Below are 14,690 nucleotides of genomic sequence, written 5' to 3' on the forward strand. Positions count from 1 at the left end.
ATTTTCCAAAAGGTCATACAGAGCCCGCCATTTAAGCGCGGCTACGGTGCTACCCTTGCTAATAATTGAGCAGGGCGAGCAGCACTGGAACCAGAATGCCAGGAGAAAGCCACTCAACAACGGCTGCTTCCCCTTTAAAACGCTCCCCAGGGCACTGCCATTGTAATCAGTGTTGCTTCCACCGGTCAGCCAAGCAAAAGCGAGTCCCTTACGGCAGCAAAACCAGCTGCGGGCATGCGCCTTCTAGCCTCTTCTGCCGTTACCCAAGCCCAATCTCTTACAGGACTGTCTGCTGGAAGACAAACCTGAGGCTGTTCAGGAACATGGTAAGCACGGTAGTAGAAGATCTGAAACGACACCATTGGCAACAGCAGCAGCTAGTTCACGGCAATACACAAAAAAGCCCGTAATATCTTCAGTAGAAGAAATATCGACATCTTCATGGGCCAACCACGGGCCGGGCACAAATATGGCCACGACCATGTAACGCAAAAAAAATGAGAGAATTCGCTGTAGGAAGCATAGCCTCTGTTTACGAGGAATAGCCAACGAAGAGATACCTGGAAGGAAAGTTACAAAGAAACTTACTTCTCTCCCTTGAATAACTTCGCCAGGCCTGTTTCTGATGTGTCGAACCGCTGCCGGAGAAAAACCGACCATAAATGGGGCCTCACGCAGGCCCAGTTGTTTCATGCACAAGCGCGCTAGAGTCTGCATCAACAGCAGCAGCAACAGAGCACAAGATCAGGCGCTGACCGGACACCACAGACTTCCGACAACACGGGAAGACAAAAACTTCAGCAGATAATTCTTCAACGTAAAGCCCAATCCCCTTACACATTCGATGCAAAGTGTAGCAAAGACAGACTCTGCGCTGCCCAGCAGTGCAGTTCAGGGGCAGCTACGGCTCGCCAGAAAGAGCTAGAACTCCTTAATCTTTTGGGATCAGACGCTCCAATTTTTAGTCGGGGAAAGCCGCCTAGCTCATGCAGCCACCATGTAGCGCACACATTATAGAATTTTAGGAGCCCCTTCAAAAACGCAGGAGGAAGAAGGCGCGATGGCACTGAAAAGCATCAAGTTAGAAGAACTTTACTGGGATATCCCCCTGCCCACCTGACGCATTGTTTGTCCTTGCCTTCTGTCCTCCACTGGCAGCTGCCAGCTGTGGCCGTACTTGACAAGTAGCAGCAGTACTCTCTCAGGAAGCTGAGAAAGTGATTGGTCCTCCCTTTCCGCTACTGTTGTCGCTGCTGCTGAGGCACTCACTGGGACTCCCTGCAAATCGTCAACAAGACGAAACCGCCAGGCTTGTCTGATACATGGGCCAAGCGCCCTATGGCAGCTGCTGCTGTCGCACTGTGTCTGTAGCGTACTGCGTTATCCTGGTGTTGCCGTCTCTGCCGCCGCATTTTGTGCCTGTCAATCGCCAGTCCCTCCTGCTGCAAAAGCATGTCGAGCTCTGACATCTGCGCGTCCCCTGTCCTCCGTTCTTTCTGCTCGCGCTGCTGCTGCTGCTGTCGAGTCTCTAGAAAATGCCCTGGAAGTTGCATGTAAGTTATCTCGTCGCTAAGAGTTGTGCTGTTGTTAGTTCTCCTCTCCCACTCTTCTTTGAACAGCCTGAACTCCTGCTCGTGTTTTGGTTCTTTATACACTAAAGGTAGCCGTTGCAGCAGCAGCGAAGCTTGCACTTTAAGGCCCTTGTGTACGGACACCTCGTAGTGTGGTGGGGGGTTGTTCAGGAGCAACGTGGCTGCGCGTAGCAAGCCTAAACCAGCGCTAGACTTTCCTCCCAGTGCAGCGGCCGCCTTCGATGCTGATGCTGAAGACAGTTGGCGTTGGCATGAAGTGTGTGCTGCTCCGGCGGTGGCCTTGACTGCTCTTTCCGCTACTCTTGCAGCTGCAGCTGTGTGCAGGAAGTTCCTGCAGCAGCAAAGACGGAAACCGTCAACATAGGTATGCAGCCACACTGCTGCTGCTGTCATTGCCATGGATGCAGCGGCTGCTTTTGCCAGGCACTCCTGTGGAGGTAATTTTGGGCTGTCTCCCCTCGTGACCCCTTCAACTCCCCCGTGATCGTCGCTATGCACCCGAACAAACTAAGAGCGTCACACTCAGGAAGTCATCATCACTCAGTTCACATCGTACGAACTGGCATGAAGACGCGCGGCTTAGGTCTTTTTCCGCTGGCGGTGTACCCGCTAATGCGCTGGAGTGTGGAAACTGGCTCTCGGCAGTTCTCGAAAGTGTCTTAGGATCCTTGAGAAACTGTTGTCATCAGCGAACCGCGAGATAATAATGTCTGCTGCATGCTTATTTCCCCTGGGATTTCGTCACATTGTAGTGGAAGAGTCGTCTTCGGGCTTCGTTTTCGGGCTTCATCGGTTGCAAGAGGCAGCTTCCGAGTACCACATAAAACATTCGGGCGCAGCCAGAGTAGTTGCCTTTAATTATTTCCCCCATTGTTGTTAACAGACTACCCACACTTTTGAATGCAGCGATGCGTGCTAAGGTCTGCAAAGCCAACAGCCGCACCGGCAGTCCATCCAGCGCAAGCAAGCCCAGTATTTCATTCGCGGGGCCCGGCGGCCAGGGCGCGAAGCTTCAGATCAATATGCCACTCACTGTTGGTAAATTAACCAAAATACCTCTTCTGTGCACCTGTGGAGGAATCCACCAAAATGTCGTCCAAGGACCCTCGCTCGGTGATCGACCCGTCCAAGTTCCTCAACAAGAAAGTACGGGTGAAGTTTTCAGGAGGCCGTGAGGGTGAGTCTCTTTAGAGAAGTTCACCATAACCAGATACGGCATATCTACATCGAGGCTAGAAATGCTCAGGAAAGCTCGTAGAAGACCTGAGTGGCTTCCCGGGACACAGCCTCCCCGTTTGGTGCTTCACTATAAACCCTGAACAGAACATCTACCTGCCGGTGTTTTCAACGGTACTAGTGGGCTGCATTTATTGTACTTAGTTGTTTGTGCCCGCAGTAGAGGGAACCCTAAAGGGCCACGACGCCGTTTGCAACTTGGTGCTGGACGACACGGAAGAGTTTTTAAGAGGTACTGGGCACTTCCCCCTTCACGGTACCGTGAAGCGCCTCAGACCATTCCGTGTGGATGACATGTGCTTGCAATTTCGCTCAGGCAGCTCTGACTGACTGCAAGTTCAGGCTTGTGTTTTCCGCGTATAACCTTGTGTCTCTGCTAAAGTGGAGCTGCTGGCCTCTCCGAATTACGCCTATATTTCTCTGTATGATTTTTACAGTGGCGAAGAGCGGCCACGCGTGCGTGCAGTGTGTCAGCTTGAAGGGTAACGGGAATACACACGCTCGTGACTAGCTTGTGAAAACTTGTGCCCTGCCTCCCCGCAGATCCGGAGGACGCCAGCCGGCTGCTGGAAACTACGCGGTCTCTAGGCCTCGTTGTTGCACGTGGAAGCGCCATTGTTCTGATCTCGCCAGTAGATGGCGTGCAGCGCATAGAAAACCCCTTCATTGGCGTGGAGGCACAGTGACTGGAAGTACTTTGTCTTTACCTGTGGAGACATGGGTGCCGTGTGCGTGTGCACATGCTCAAATTTGTCACTGGTATCTAAAGCAAACGGAGACTGTGGAGCGTCTTCTGAAGGCTCTCGCTGCACTTGTTGCATTTGGACCAGGAAGTTGCCGCATAGAGGCGTCTGGTTTTCGAATGGCAGTGGCTGTGAGGCAGGAGTTTCGAGATTCAATATGCTTTGTTTGGGAACTCAGAAGTGCTGCCTACGGCTAAATTTTGCAGCGACAAGTGCACCGAAACTGTCTATTCGTAATTATTAAAGTGCCCTTGTGTTCTCTTGTCGACCAAGGACCGCACTTGTCGCCCTGTACTGAGTGCAGTGCAGTAGGAATCAAAGATAGGTGCTGCTGTAATACATTTGCAGCTGCGGCACTCGCAGTGCGCTTGAAACGATCAGAGTCTACTTCCTGTAAGCGAAAGAAGGAGTGTACGCGGGAGAGAGATTCTGTACGCACATATCAGTACTTCATAGTAGAAAGATTTGGCTACATTTTCTTAACTACGGGCTTCTTAACTCCCATTACTGGAGGCTTTGGTTTGAAGGCAACTGGAGGCTTCTTTGGAGTATCAAGAGTGCCCGTGGCGGCTCCTGTGGATGGCGCGGAAAGCGTTTTGGCTGGAATGGGGCGGGTTGCGGTCGTCGCTTTGCTCTGCCCCGTCGTGGGGGCTCCAACCCCAATGTTGGCGACGGGATCGTCGGGTATATTCACGGGTAGCACAGTCGCGTTCTTTATGTATAGCGGTGTTGCGGCTGTTGCTTGGAACGGCGCGTCTGTGCAGGAATGCCAGAAACTGCACCGAAGATGCTTGTCGCATGCGGCCATCGCTCCTTCACACTCGAACTATTCGGCACCATTTGCATTTAGATTACTCCGTAGACTTAAAACAAAGGAACGCACAGTAGAACTTTTCACTATGTGGTTTGGTAAAGTAGAAACCGAACTGGCCTACCTGAAGGAGCCATTCCTGCGAAGTCTAGGCCCTCAAGTGGCCGCCACTCTGGGGGGAACTTCAGAACTTTCTGGGCTTCTGACAAATCGTGTTCCAGCATATCTATTACAACGTGCTGCTTCTCCACTTGCTGTTCGAGCCTGCACAGGCACCCAAGTGTCACAAGCAAACCATGGAAACGAGCCTGCCCCTGTCTCCGTACAGCATTCGTGGACTATTGGAGGGTACCAAGCTGGGGCGCTGAAGCGTAGCAATAACTTCAAAATGAAAAACAAATTAAATAAGTAGTCCAGCACGGATAATAAATTGAACCGGTCGCGCACTTCCTACAAAGTAACAAAAGACTGATGACGTCTTCTTGATCTTCAGCGTCGAGATTCGAGAAACAGTTCGCCAGTTCTGAGAGACTTTGGTACGTTCGCCTGATAAGTTCCGAACACCCAAAGCAGTGTTGGCACCTTAGTGTCTCACGAAGAAACACGGAAAATCAGTATGCAGACAATGAAATAAGTTTTCAAGGACGAAAAAGAGGAATCGCAAGGATTACTTTCGAGGCGCGGTCAATCCAGTCGACCCCCAGCGATCCCAAGTGCGATCTTTGGGCCTAGTCATCAGTGCACTTTTCCGAGGCGCCGTAGGCTTACTGCCAGAAGGCTCGCGCGGCTCCGCATACCTGACACGGATTTCACAGAGCAGCTCAATGGAAGGCCCTCTGGATCAGACGCTTTCTTACCGACATGACGCTCCGGTTGATGGGCCTCGATTTCAGATGTCATCGGAAAAGAAAGTAAACACCAGTGCTCCACACCTTGGCCATTGTGGGACTGGTTACTGTCTGGACAGTACGAACTTGCTTTGCCAATGAGAAATTCTTATGCATGGCTCTAAAAAGAGCTAAGGCGTTTGCTGTTCTATTCCGGTTCAGCCACGCTGCGTAGTCAAGCAGCTGCCCACTTTTGTTTCCTTCCCCATTTCATTTTCCCTTTGCATACCGGGGTATCACTTCATCAACGAATGGCTTCTTCTCCCTAGAATAGTACGGTCGAAAGCCCGAGTAAACGTCGTCCCTCACACTGGAGCTTCTGCGCCTGGCTCTATTCGATGGCTTCCTTGGGGGTCCATCAGCTTCTTCAGGCGGCCGGTACGACTCGCCGTACCCTCCCCTGATGTTATTGAGCTATAAAACCAGGAAGCAGCATTGAGTAACTATGTATGAATGTCTTCTGAAAATAGCTTGAAGGTCAGCAATGACTCTGACATAAAATTGACACTGTGGTAACTCACGTGTCGTTCTATTGGTAGCCATTTGGTCTTCCCCAGCTCGTGATCGCCGCTCGCGACCATGTAGCCTCTAGCGCGAGGTCCATTCATCTGAGCCACGAGTTCCGTTACGCTAATGAGCAGCGAGACAACAAAGGAAGGGAGGGCAGTCCGTTTCAGGAGTCTCCACCCCGTCGTGATAAACGTAAGGCAAATTGAGGAGGGTATCATCTAGACAGTCAGCTTAGCAAGGCTTTCCGTCGACCGCTTCATGAAAACTAAAGGGTAATTTGCTTTGCTTCAGAAGAAGGGAGCATTGTGTTCCATTGGTTTGACAAACAAACATCCCAATACCCAAAAGAAATCTAGTTCCCGGATCTCCAGAGCACCACTATGCGCTTTTTTATCTCACCCTTTCTGAGACTTCCCATCTTTCTGCTGGGAGATCTCTTGCGGGGCTGCAGTCACGTAGGGATAGGTGCGGGCAGCTATAATGAAAAACACTCATTTAAACAACTTATGTGAACTTGCTACGGTCCATAGTCAAGAACTTTAAACGCTTAGGTAAGAACGTTGACAGGTGCTGTCGCTGCGGTGTCTAGGCAGCAATAATGAACTCTTGGGACCATTCTCATACCAATAAAGCTTGAACCACGAACATCAGCTGCATCCGTTTGACGGGGATACCCTGGCCACGCAGCCCCGCGGAAACTGCCTTGCTGTGGCAGAAGGCCGTGTTGGCTTCCATCTTCACCCCCTGGTGCGTAAATCATGGGATAGGGGACTTGCGAGAGTGGCTGGGGAAGAAAAGCGGCATAAGGGGATACCTGGGGCATAGAATAGCTCGGGATTGGAGGATAGGCAGCCCAACCAGGGGACTGGTCCATTGGCATTGGGGTGGGAGCTGGCCATGGTGGAACTGACAAGAAGAAGCCAGGAATCCCACCAGGAACTCTCACGCCTCCTAGGGCTCCTTGATCAATTCCCCTCTCGAATGGTCCTTTCATTGCTTCTCGTTCTTCAGGTCTGCGGTCGGACAGGCGGCGCGCTGTGCACACGTGTACCATCACAAGCAGCAATATGCGCGAATCTCTTGACTCGGACCATAACCACAAAGGAAGCGATCTAAAGGGGGACACGCATCTTGAACGATGAAAGGGCTTCACACACATCGCCTGGCTGGATCCGAGCGGGAAAGTGGAGCTGGCGGGCCCGACGTGAAAGCCACAAACTTTCCCCTAATGTACAGCAAAGAACACACAAGCACTCAGCCGAAAATGTACACACCATCAGAATTTCTACTGCACGCGTGCACTTTACCAGTGTGCTTGTCTCGGAGGATATGATGCATGCGGGCACTTCCAATGCGTTTCACTCAGCCTGAATCCACCTTCTTCAAGGAATGGCAGCTTAGCCATTGGGAGTGCGGCTAAAACGGCCCCACAAACGGTGGACTACGGGCCAGACAGTTAATGCACAAATCTGCGCTTACTCCTTGTCAAATACGGGGATGACGTTCCCTGCAAGGTCGTGGGACAACTCGCTTTTAGGCGCCAAGTTCCCTACGCTGCCTCGCTGCCTTCCATACTCATCCATATTCAGAGAGCCCTGAAAAATGAGACGAATCCGAACACGTAGAGAAGTAGCCTTTCCCTAATATTTCTGCACATAGGCCACATGCTCAGGCGAGTGTGTTCAGTATTGGTTCTTTAGTCTGCTCTCACCCCGCTAGAAAACGCCTGTGCAGATCTACTGCCTCCTGAAGCAGTATCCCCAATCTTACTCTCAGGAGCTACCTGGGTAGGTCTGGAGGTTGCAGAGGCAACAGGAGTAGATGAGGCAATTGGAAAGCCTGAGCTACCTCCGTTGGGAGGTCCCTGCTTGGGAACGACCTTTGAGACATTCACTCCTCTTGCTGTCGGCTGGTCATCCGGTGGTGCTGCTGGCTGAGTAGACCCAGCTTCTGGTCCAGGAGACACCTTGGTTCCTGCTGGAAGGCCAGAGTCAGGAGTCCCCTTTGTTGCCGTCTGCAAACTGCCTAGTGCCTTTGACTTTACCGGCAAGCTATGTGAGACTTTTGGTTCTTCCGGCGGACCAGGTGATCCTTTTCCTGCATGCAGAGGCCCAGGAGGCCCCTTGCCGCCTGCCGCTGAAGTAGGTGGTTCTACAGTCTTTTCTAGTGGAGTTGGACCGGGAGCGACTTTTGCTGTATTGGGAAGTCCCGGATCTGGGGAAGCTTTAGCTGCCAGTGGGGAAGCGATACTTTTGTCTTCCTGGGTTTTTGATCCTGGTGGGCCTACGGAGCCTCCCTTTGCCGTTGGTAGGGAGGGGGGCGTTTGTTTCTGAGATCCCAAGAGGGAGGGAGGCTTTGGAGTGGCCGTCTTGGAATTACCTGGAGACTTATCCAGAGATGGTTTTGGAGAGTCTTTCACCAGAAAAGAAGTACTAGGTGGACATTTTGCTGAACTTGCGTCTGAAGTAGGTGGCGGAGGCTTTGGTAGATCGTTTTTTGCAGCAGTGCTATGCTGAGTTGCTGGTTCCTTGACCTCGCCCACTGATAGCTTCGGAAGAGCACTTTCGTCCTTTGACACTAACGGCGACTTTGGATGTGAGCTACTGGAAGCTGGAGGCTTCCCCACAACTGCAGAGGGGCTAGGCGGCGTAGGACTAGAGGATTTTGCCGCCCCGCTTGCCGGTGCTTTCGGAGGAGCAGCTCCGTCCTTTGAGGCTACAGGCGTTTTCTGTGGTGAGCTAAGAGTAGCTGGAGGCTTAGCAAGGGCTACAGGAGGTCCATTCGGCACAGCTTTCGCAGGTTTCGCGAGCCCGTCGAGTGGAGGCTTCGGGGGAGCGACTGCGTTATTCAGGACCACAGGCGTTTTGGGAGGTGATCCTGGCGACGCTGGAGATTTCACTGAAGTGTCATGGAGGACAGACGGAGCATTAGACGATTTCGTGGGCCCGCCTACCGGTGGTTCCGAAGGGGTAGCTTCCTTTCTCGATACCGAGGGTGTTTTGGGAGGTGTGCTCGTCGCCGCCGGGAGCTTTCCCGCTGCCGCGAGACCGGATGCTGGAGGTTTTGGCAAGGAAGCTTTTCCTGGAGGAGGGCCACTGCCATGGACAGCAATTTTGGCCCCTGGAGGAGCCCCTTTGGGAGGCCCTGATGCTGGTGGGGGTCCTTTGCCCACCAGGACGACTGCCTTCGACGCAGGAGGCTTGGGAGGGGGCGGGACCTTCTTCTCCATTTTAAATATCACTTCAGATATAATGGCTGGCACACGGTGTGTTTTTGAGGCTATTTCGTCGTCGCTTCACACGGTAGGGCAGTCAGATGCTTCCGTGACATGGGCGCTTTCCAGATCACTGCCTGTCCACTGTCTGCATCCCATCAAGTCACGCTTTATGGTTTGAGTAGAGATTTTGTATTATAGCTGGTTCGCGTAGCTGTGTGCATATAGCAAAAGCGGGTTGCTCATAGCTGCAAACCTGTGAGGGTGAAGGGTCGTCTGTGTTCTTTTAGGACGGAAGCCAGCAGCAAAAATTCCTACACAGGTCTCCATTTACAATAAAGAAGAGATTTGACTTTCTCGGGGAAGCAAACGCCACAGAAATGTGTTGACTTGACCCTACTGGGCCGCAATGCCGCCTACGGGAGAGCCACAAGGAACTGCGTCAACTACCAAGAATATCTGGAGGCCAGATTAAAGATACTCCGGTAAGAAAACTAGCTGTTAAGCTTTCTCAATCTTCAAAGGTACCCGACTGTCACGTATTCAAACTGAGGCGGGTTGGATTAAGCCCCAACCGGTCAAAGGGACCAGACCGTCGGCAGCGACCGTTGACACACCAGCAGCACGCAAGCTTCCAGCTCTCAAAATGCCCAAAAAAGACATCTATTCAATAAAGATGAAATGTGCTTTGAAATCATGTGGCCGAAATAAGCCATGAGAGCTTCATGATGCATCCCATTTCCTTCTTCGCAGTGCCTGCTGGACTTGGCTTTGTGACCATGCCAGGCAGCATGTGTTGAACAATTTCTCGTTTGGGAGTTTCATGAAATTGAAAAACTTAATGACATATTAACTCGATTCGTCATTTCCGTCTGTCCGAGCTTTTGGCCCATTCTAAGCCCTCTACTGTACAGTGCACCGGTGGGTGTCCTTTCTCCCCCTGCATCCACTGCATGGATGAACCTGTGCAGTGGTCGTACGCTCAGACAGTTAGTCTTTAAAAACAAGGCTCCAACTTTAATGATGCTAAAACGACGGAAAGAGTATATTAGAGGGACATTAGCCAAATGAGATAGGACAGCGAGTCGTCCGCGCTCCTCAGGGCGTTTGTCACGAATGCAGTACATATGCGCCCTCATTCAATACATTACATTCTATTGAAGGACCTGCATGCCGCCCTCAAGACTCCAGGTTTACAGCGGGCAGCAGTTTGACGGAGCACCTCTGCTAAGAATTGAAGCAGATGTACTTTGGATGGCAGCACCCAAAAAAGCACGAAGAGGAAGCTGCAGTTAAAATAATGAAGGTGCGTGGACCTGGTTAATAAATTGAGACCTACCCCGCAAGAGAGAGCTCAATCAGTATGGCCAAGGAGAGAAGACTACTGCCTCCTCTGAACGGGGCCTCGCAAACAGTGCCACTCTCCATTGATGCCAACAAAGAAGAGAGTTAGGGTGCTAACGGGTGCTCAAGCTCCTTTTGCTTTTGTCAGCAGGAATAGCTGTAGATCTTTTCGACGGTTGTGGTCCTTGCCCTGAATCAATGAAACGGCTGCGACGGTTGGGGCGCTTGCTCTACATCTATGTGACGACTGGGGCTGTTCTACCCTGAGCTAGTCTAGATTACAATAGTTGATCGGACCAGCTAATGAATCATCAGATGCATGCAACTGGCGTAGTACTGGGTCCCTATAGAAGCTACCTGTGGAGGTAATCATCTGTGTATCCGGGCCTGTGTCCCCAGAAGACAGCACCCCACTTAACAGTGCCTGGAAGCCCTGTGCCCTAAGACTGAGGTGGTCAGCTGTCTCTTGTTGGCGTAGGAAAAAAGAAGCCAGCCACATACAGTTCCAATATGGCTAGCAAAAGGTGACATACACACAGCTAGAAGGAATGCAAGAAGTGCCAGGTGTATAAAATTCATAGCTGTCGGCGCAATTTCTCTCAAACTCAGTGCCCTCCTGTGAGTTAAATCCAGCTCAACTCCCTATCATTACCGGATGTAAAGGAAATGCAGAAGGAAACGTGCAGTGCAAATATGCACAAACGGTAGGTCTGTGCTTTTGGTGAGCAAAGCATCCTCGTTCGAGGCTTCACGTGAGCGCTGCGCAATCCCTGAACATGCGAAATCGCATGTTCAATACCTGAAACAAATGAAAAACACAGAAACAGCCCCGCCTCCTAATGGCGTGCCGTATCCTCGTTCATTGAAAGGCTTTTTTCTTGTGGAAACGTATGAGAAGACGTCTCATAGTTCACTTTTTCCAGCAAGTGCGCCTGTTTCTTTCCCTGGCCTTTCCAGCCGGGAGCTCGAGTGATGAGACGCAGCAGAAACACAAGATTCATTCCCCATATGAGATTAACACAGGCCTCCATTGCCACGGCGTGTGTAGGGTTGTCGCTGTCTTGGTTAGCCGGCAGGCTAAGTGCCAAAATGGCAAGGCTTGTTACCAAAAATCCGAAGGGAAAACCCGTAGGCTTTGGATTTCCGAGGGAGTTTGGAGTGTGCCTACGCTTCCGCAGGCTCTGCGTCAGGTCTACTAAACCTGAGAAAAACAGAATCGGGGCTGCGCCGGTGAGCACCCAGAATGTGACGATCCAAAAGGGGAAGATGGGGGCACGCGCCTCCAAGAAATCGTCCACCGCAAACAGCCCGTCGACAATTTCGTCAGCAATGGAGTCATGTAATCTCGTAAAGACGTGGCTGTCATCATCAGAGTCTTCTGGAGCGCTCAGAAGAATGAGTAGAAGGCCTAGCATGAGCGAGCCAGTGACTAGGGACTTGATCCCACGTATGGGCGAGCCCGTCGTCATTTCCTCCTTAGCCAGCACTTCAGTCCCTGCAGCTTGTTCCTTCTGTGCATTTATACCCTGCTGTGGACTGTGTTGCTCCTCTACAGGAGTTGTGCAAGTGCTGCAGTGGATGCTAGCTGAGCTCGCCGACAGGTCGTACCCCTCCAGACCTGCATCGCCGAAATTGCTAGTAAACGTTATAGGGGAATCACTTAACAGCCTAAGCTTGTCCTCAAAAAATGCTCGACCATAGCTCTCTGTGAAGTTCTCAGATGCTTCAGATTCCAAGGTTGGCTCAGTGAGACCAATCGATCCACCTGCCAACCCCCCAGCAGCTTCAGCTGCTGCCGCGAGAAGCGGCCAAGTTACAAGAAGATTCATTCAGAAAAAAACAAAAAGGTACCAATGTGGCGGAAATTGGGGATGAAGTAGGCTGCCTGCCTGCTTTGAGGCCGGGACAATTCCAATTTCATACTAGCGAAACGCTGAAGTGGTCAGAAAAAGCGCCCGCTAAATCAGAGCATAACTGCCTTTGCCTTATTTAGTTTCTGTCAGAGTGAATCAAGTATCATGAGCTGATGTAGTTAGAATTAATTTTACGCCTTTTGGGCAGACTTGGCGTGCTTGGCGTGTCGGGCTTTCCTCTTTCTCATCAGTCGTCGCTGCGAACGCTCCCGCTCTGCAACAGCCACAAGCCCCAGATTTTAAGATATTGCCAGTTGGATTAAAACTGGAAACAAATAAATTCGATGATATTGGAATAATCAGTGGATTACGTATCAGCCTGCTTCACGTTTAAACCCGCTGTTGAGGAGACGATGCTAAATCTGTAGTCATGAGGTGTCCCACCAGTAATTCAGAGCACTTGCTCTTGCTCGGCAGTCGTGCTCAATCTGGAAGATAAAACAACAAAAATACTTTGAGCCTGTTTCCATTTTTTGTTAGCTGTACATTTGCTTGTGCATTACGTGGCACAATAGAAAACTACACCGCGTCACTGGAAGTGGTCTTTCCCACCGTGTTCGAAAGCAGCAGTAGTTGCCGTGCTGCATCTGAATTGTTTTTCGCAGCTTCCTAGCGACTTCGTCGCCTCAGTTTCTTAGCTTGAGAGAGAATATTGGAGTATACGGCACTGATTTCCTCTTTTCTCTCTGATCTCTCCACCACAGGTACAAATGATTCAACATTGAAGGTTTGAAGCTGCATTACTTCAGTTTCAGACTTCGAGTGATTCTATTCTTTCCTTGGAGTGTAATTCAACTCCTTCAAGCATATAACTGGATAATTGGGGGCATTAGACCCGTGCCTTCCGGCATGTATAAATAAATGGAGAAAAATTAGTGTCTGGTCCGTGACCGCTTAGCCGCTTACAGCCACAGTAACTGAGAAAGTCTAGGATTCCTGGGAATTTATATAGATAGGGCTGTACTGCGATCCTGCAGGTGGGGACCTGAGAGCCAGCAGCGTTCCGTTGGGTTAAATTTATGGCTTGTATTGAGCAGGCAGGATTTGTGTAAACTATGGGGCAAGACAAACTGCGAAATGTTCTGTGGAGACGACAATAGTCGCAACCCCCTTTAATACTGAGCCTTAGTTGTACTCATTTTGTGCATAGATAAGGATCAATGCTCCTTGTGTTTGGAGTGTAAGAAGAGGGGACATTTGGGTAAAGATTCATCAATGAGTGGTGAAAACGCCTGCCAGTCTGCAAGGATCTGTAAAGGATGTGGGGGTGCCAACCATTACGATATCAATTGCGCTACACTGCTAAGGCCGCGCCTATGGTGAAAGAAGCGAACCAGAAGCGCAAGCATACCTTTTGAAACAACGGAACAGCAGCAACGTTTAAACGACTCTGCCCTGAAGTTATACGTGACAAACATCCTTCGCGCACGTGATATGGAGACAGGCAGCTGTAGCGCACAGTGCTATCAGCTGCGACTACTGCTACTTGGCCCACGAATTGGGCGCTCTAAGGAAACCTTCTACCTTCGAAGCATCTCTTACGAAACAAATACCAAAATATCAACAATAGCAGTCATATTCTTAAGTTCTGATATCGATTTTCCTTGGAAGTCCCCCGCATTCAGGGTTCTTGCTTCCTTTGCCTTGTGGGGCGGAGGTGTAGTGCGCAGGCACTACAATGGGGATTGCTGGTGACCTTAAGAAGATACCTTTCTGGCGACCTACAAGAGGTCAACACGCTGAACGAGGGCAGGAACTTCTTACTAGTATCGAAGTATCGCAATTTATTAGCAAGTCAGCATGTGTAATCTAGGCGTGTCTGTGAATAACCAAAGATTGGGGCTGGCGATACCAGTGCAGGCTACCGCCCCACAGAGTCAAGGAAGCAAGAACCCTGAGTGCGGGGGACTTTTAAGGAAAATCGATTTCATAACTTGAGAAGATGACTGAATTTACTAATATTTTGGCATCTGTTTCATAAGAGATGCGTCGAATGTAGAAGGTTTTCCATAGGGCGCCTATTCGTGTGCCAGGTAACAGTGGAGTGCACCGGCACTACAATAGGGCTTGCTGGCGACCTATAGAAGATAGCTAGCTAGCGATCTACAAGGGGTCGCAACACTGGAGGAGGACAGTACCCTCTTGCTAGGATCAAAATAAGGCAATTTGTCTGCGAATTAACATGCATACACTAGAGGCGCCTGAAAATGCGTGGAGACTGGGGCTGGCGATAGCGCCGGCACCAGTGCAGGCCTCCTCGCCACAGGGCCTAGGAGACGAGCACCCCGAGTGGGGAGGATTGCACAACAACAGATTTTGGAAAACTAAGAATAACTCTATTTCGATATATATGGGCTACTGTTTCAAGGAAGTGAACCAACGTTAGGTAGACCTATTCGCCTATTTGCTCTCCTACGATCATGGTGGACAAACGTGATGA

At 50.7% G+C, this 14,690-nt stretch overlaps 5 protein-coding genes across 5 annotated transcripts; 1 reads left to right on the forward strand and 4 right to left on the reverse strand.

The window, feature by feature from the left end:
• Positions 1-185: 185 nt before the first annotated feature.
• ETH_00021020 (uncharacterized protein) lies at positions 186-1,991 on the reverse strand (the record flags this gene model as incomplete). The annotated part of the gene is made up of 4 exons (XM_013375576.1): positions 186-347; positions 589-711; positions 1,117-1,278; positions 1,377-1,991. The coding sequence occupies 4 exons, from the start codon at positions 1,989-1,991 to the stop codon at positions 186-188; spliced, it is 1,062 nt and encodes a 353-aa protein (XP_013231030.1).
• Positions 1,992-2,681: 690 nt separating this feature from the next.
• ETH_00021025 (u6 snRNA-associated Sm-like protein, putative) lies at positions 2,682-3,514 on the forward strand (the record flags this gene model as incomplete). The annotated part of the gene is made up of 3 exons (XM_013375577.1): positions 2,682-2,769; positions 2,989-3,060; positions 3,372-3,514. The coding sequence occupies 3 exons, from the start codon at positions 2,682-2,684 to the stop codon at positions 3,512-3,514; spliced, it is 303 nt and encodes a 100-aa protein (XP_013231031.1).
• A 526-nt stretch (positions 3,515-4,040) lies between these two features.
• ETH_00021030 (uncharacterized protein) lies at positions 4,041-4,379 on the reverse strand (the record flags this gene model as incomplete). Its single annotated transcript, XM_013375578.1, has 1 exon — positions 4,041-4,379. The coding sequence occupies one exon, from the start codon at positions 4,377-4,379 to the stop codon at positions 4,041-4,043; it is 339 nt and encodes a 112-aa protein (XP_013231032.1).
• An 89-nt stretch (positions 4,380-4,468) lies between these two features.
• On the reverse strand, positions 4,469-9,008 carry ETH_00021035 (uncharacterized protein; the record flags this gene model as incomplete). Its single annotated transcript, XM_013375579.1, has 10 exons — positions 4,469-4,646; positions 4,830-4,928; positions 5,054-5,179; positions 5,499-5,683; positions 5,791-5,899; positions 6,179-6,224; positions 6,404-6,814; positions 6,937-7,004; positions 7,259-7,374; positions 7,491-9,008. The coding sequence occupies 10 exons, from the start codon at positions 9,006-9,008 to the stop codon at positions 4,469-4,471; spliced, it is 2,856 nt and encodes a 951-aa protein (XP_013231033.1).
• Positions 9,009-11,173: 2,165 nt separating this feature from the next.
• ETH_00021040 (uncharacterized protein) lies at positions 11,174-12,166 on the reverse strand (the record flags this gene model as incomplete). Its single annotated transcript, XM_013375580.1, has 1 exon — positions 11,174-12,166. One exon carries the CDS (start codon positions 12,164-12,166, stop codon positions 11,174-11,176), a length of 993 nt encoding a protein of 330 aa, XP_013231034.1.
• Positions 12,167-14,690: the final 2,524 nt, after the last annotated feature.

Source organism: Eimeria tenella, genomic scaffold, assembly GCF_000499545.2.
Source record: "Eimeria tenella Houghton genomic scaffold, Eth_scaff29, whole genome shotgun sequence".
In the NCBI taxonomy this organism is placed as follows: domain Eukaryota; phylum Apicomplexa; class Conoidasida; order Eucoccidiorida; family Eimeriidae; genus Eimeria; species Eimeria tenella.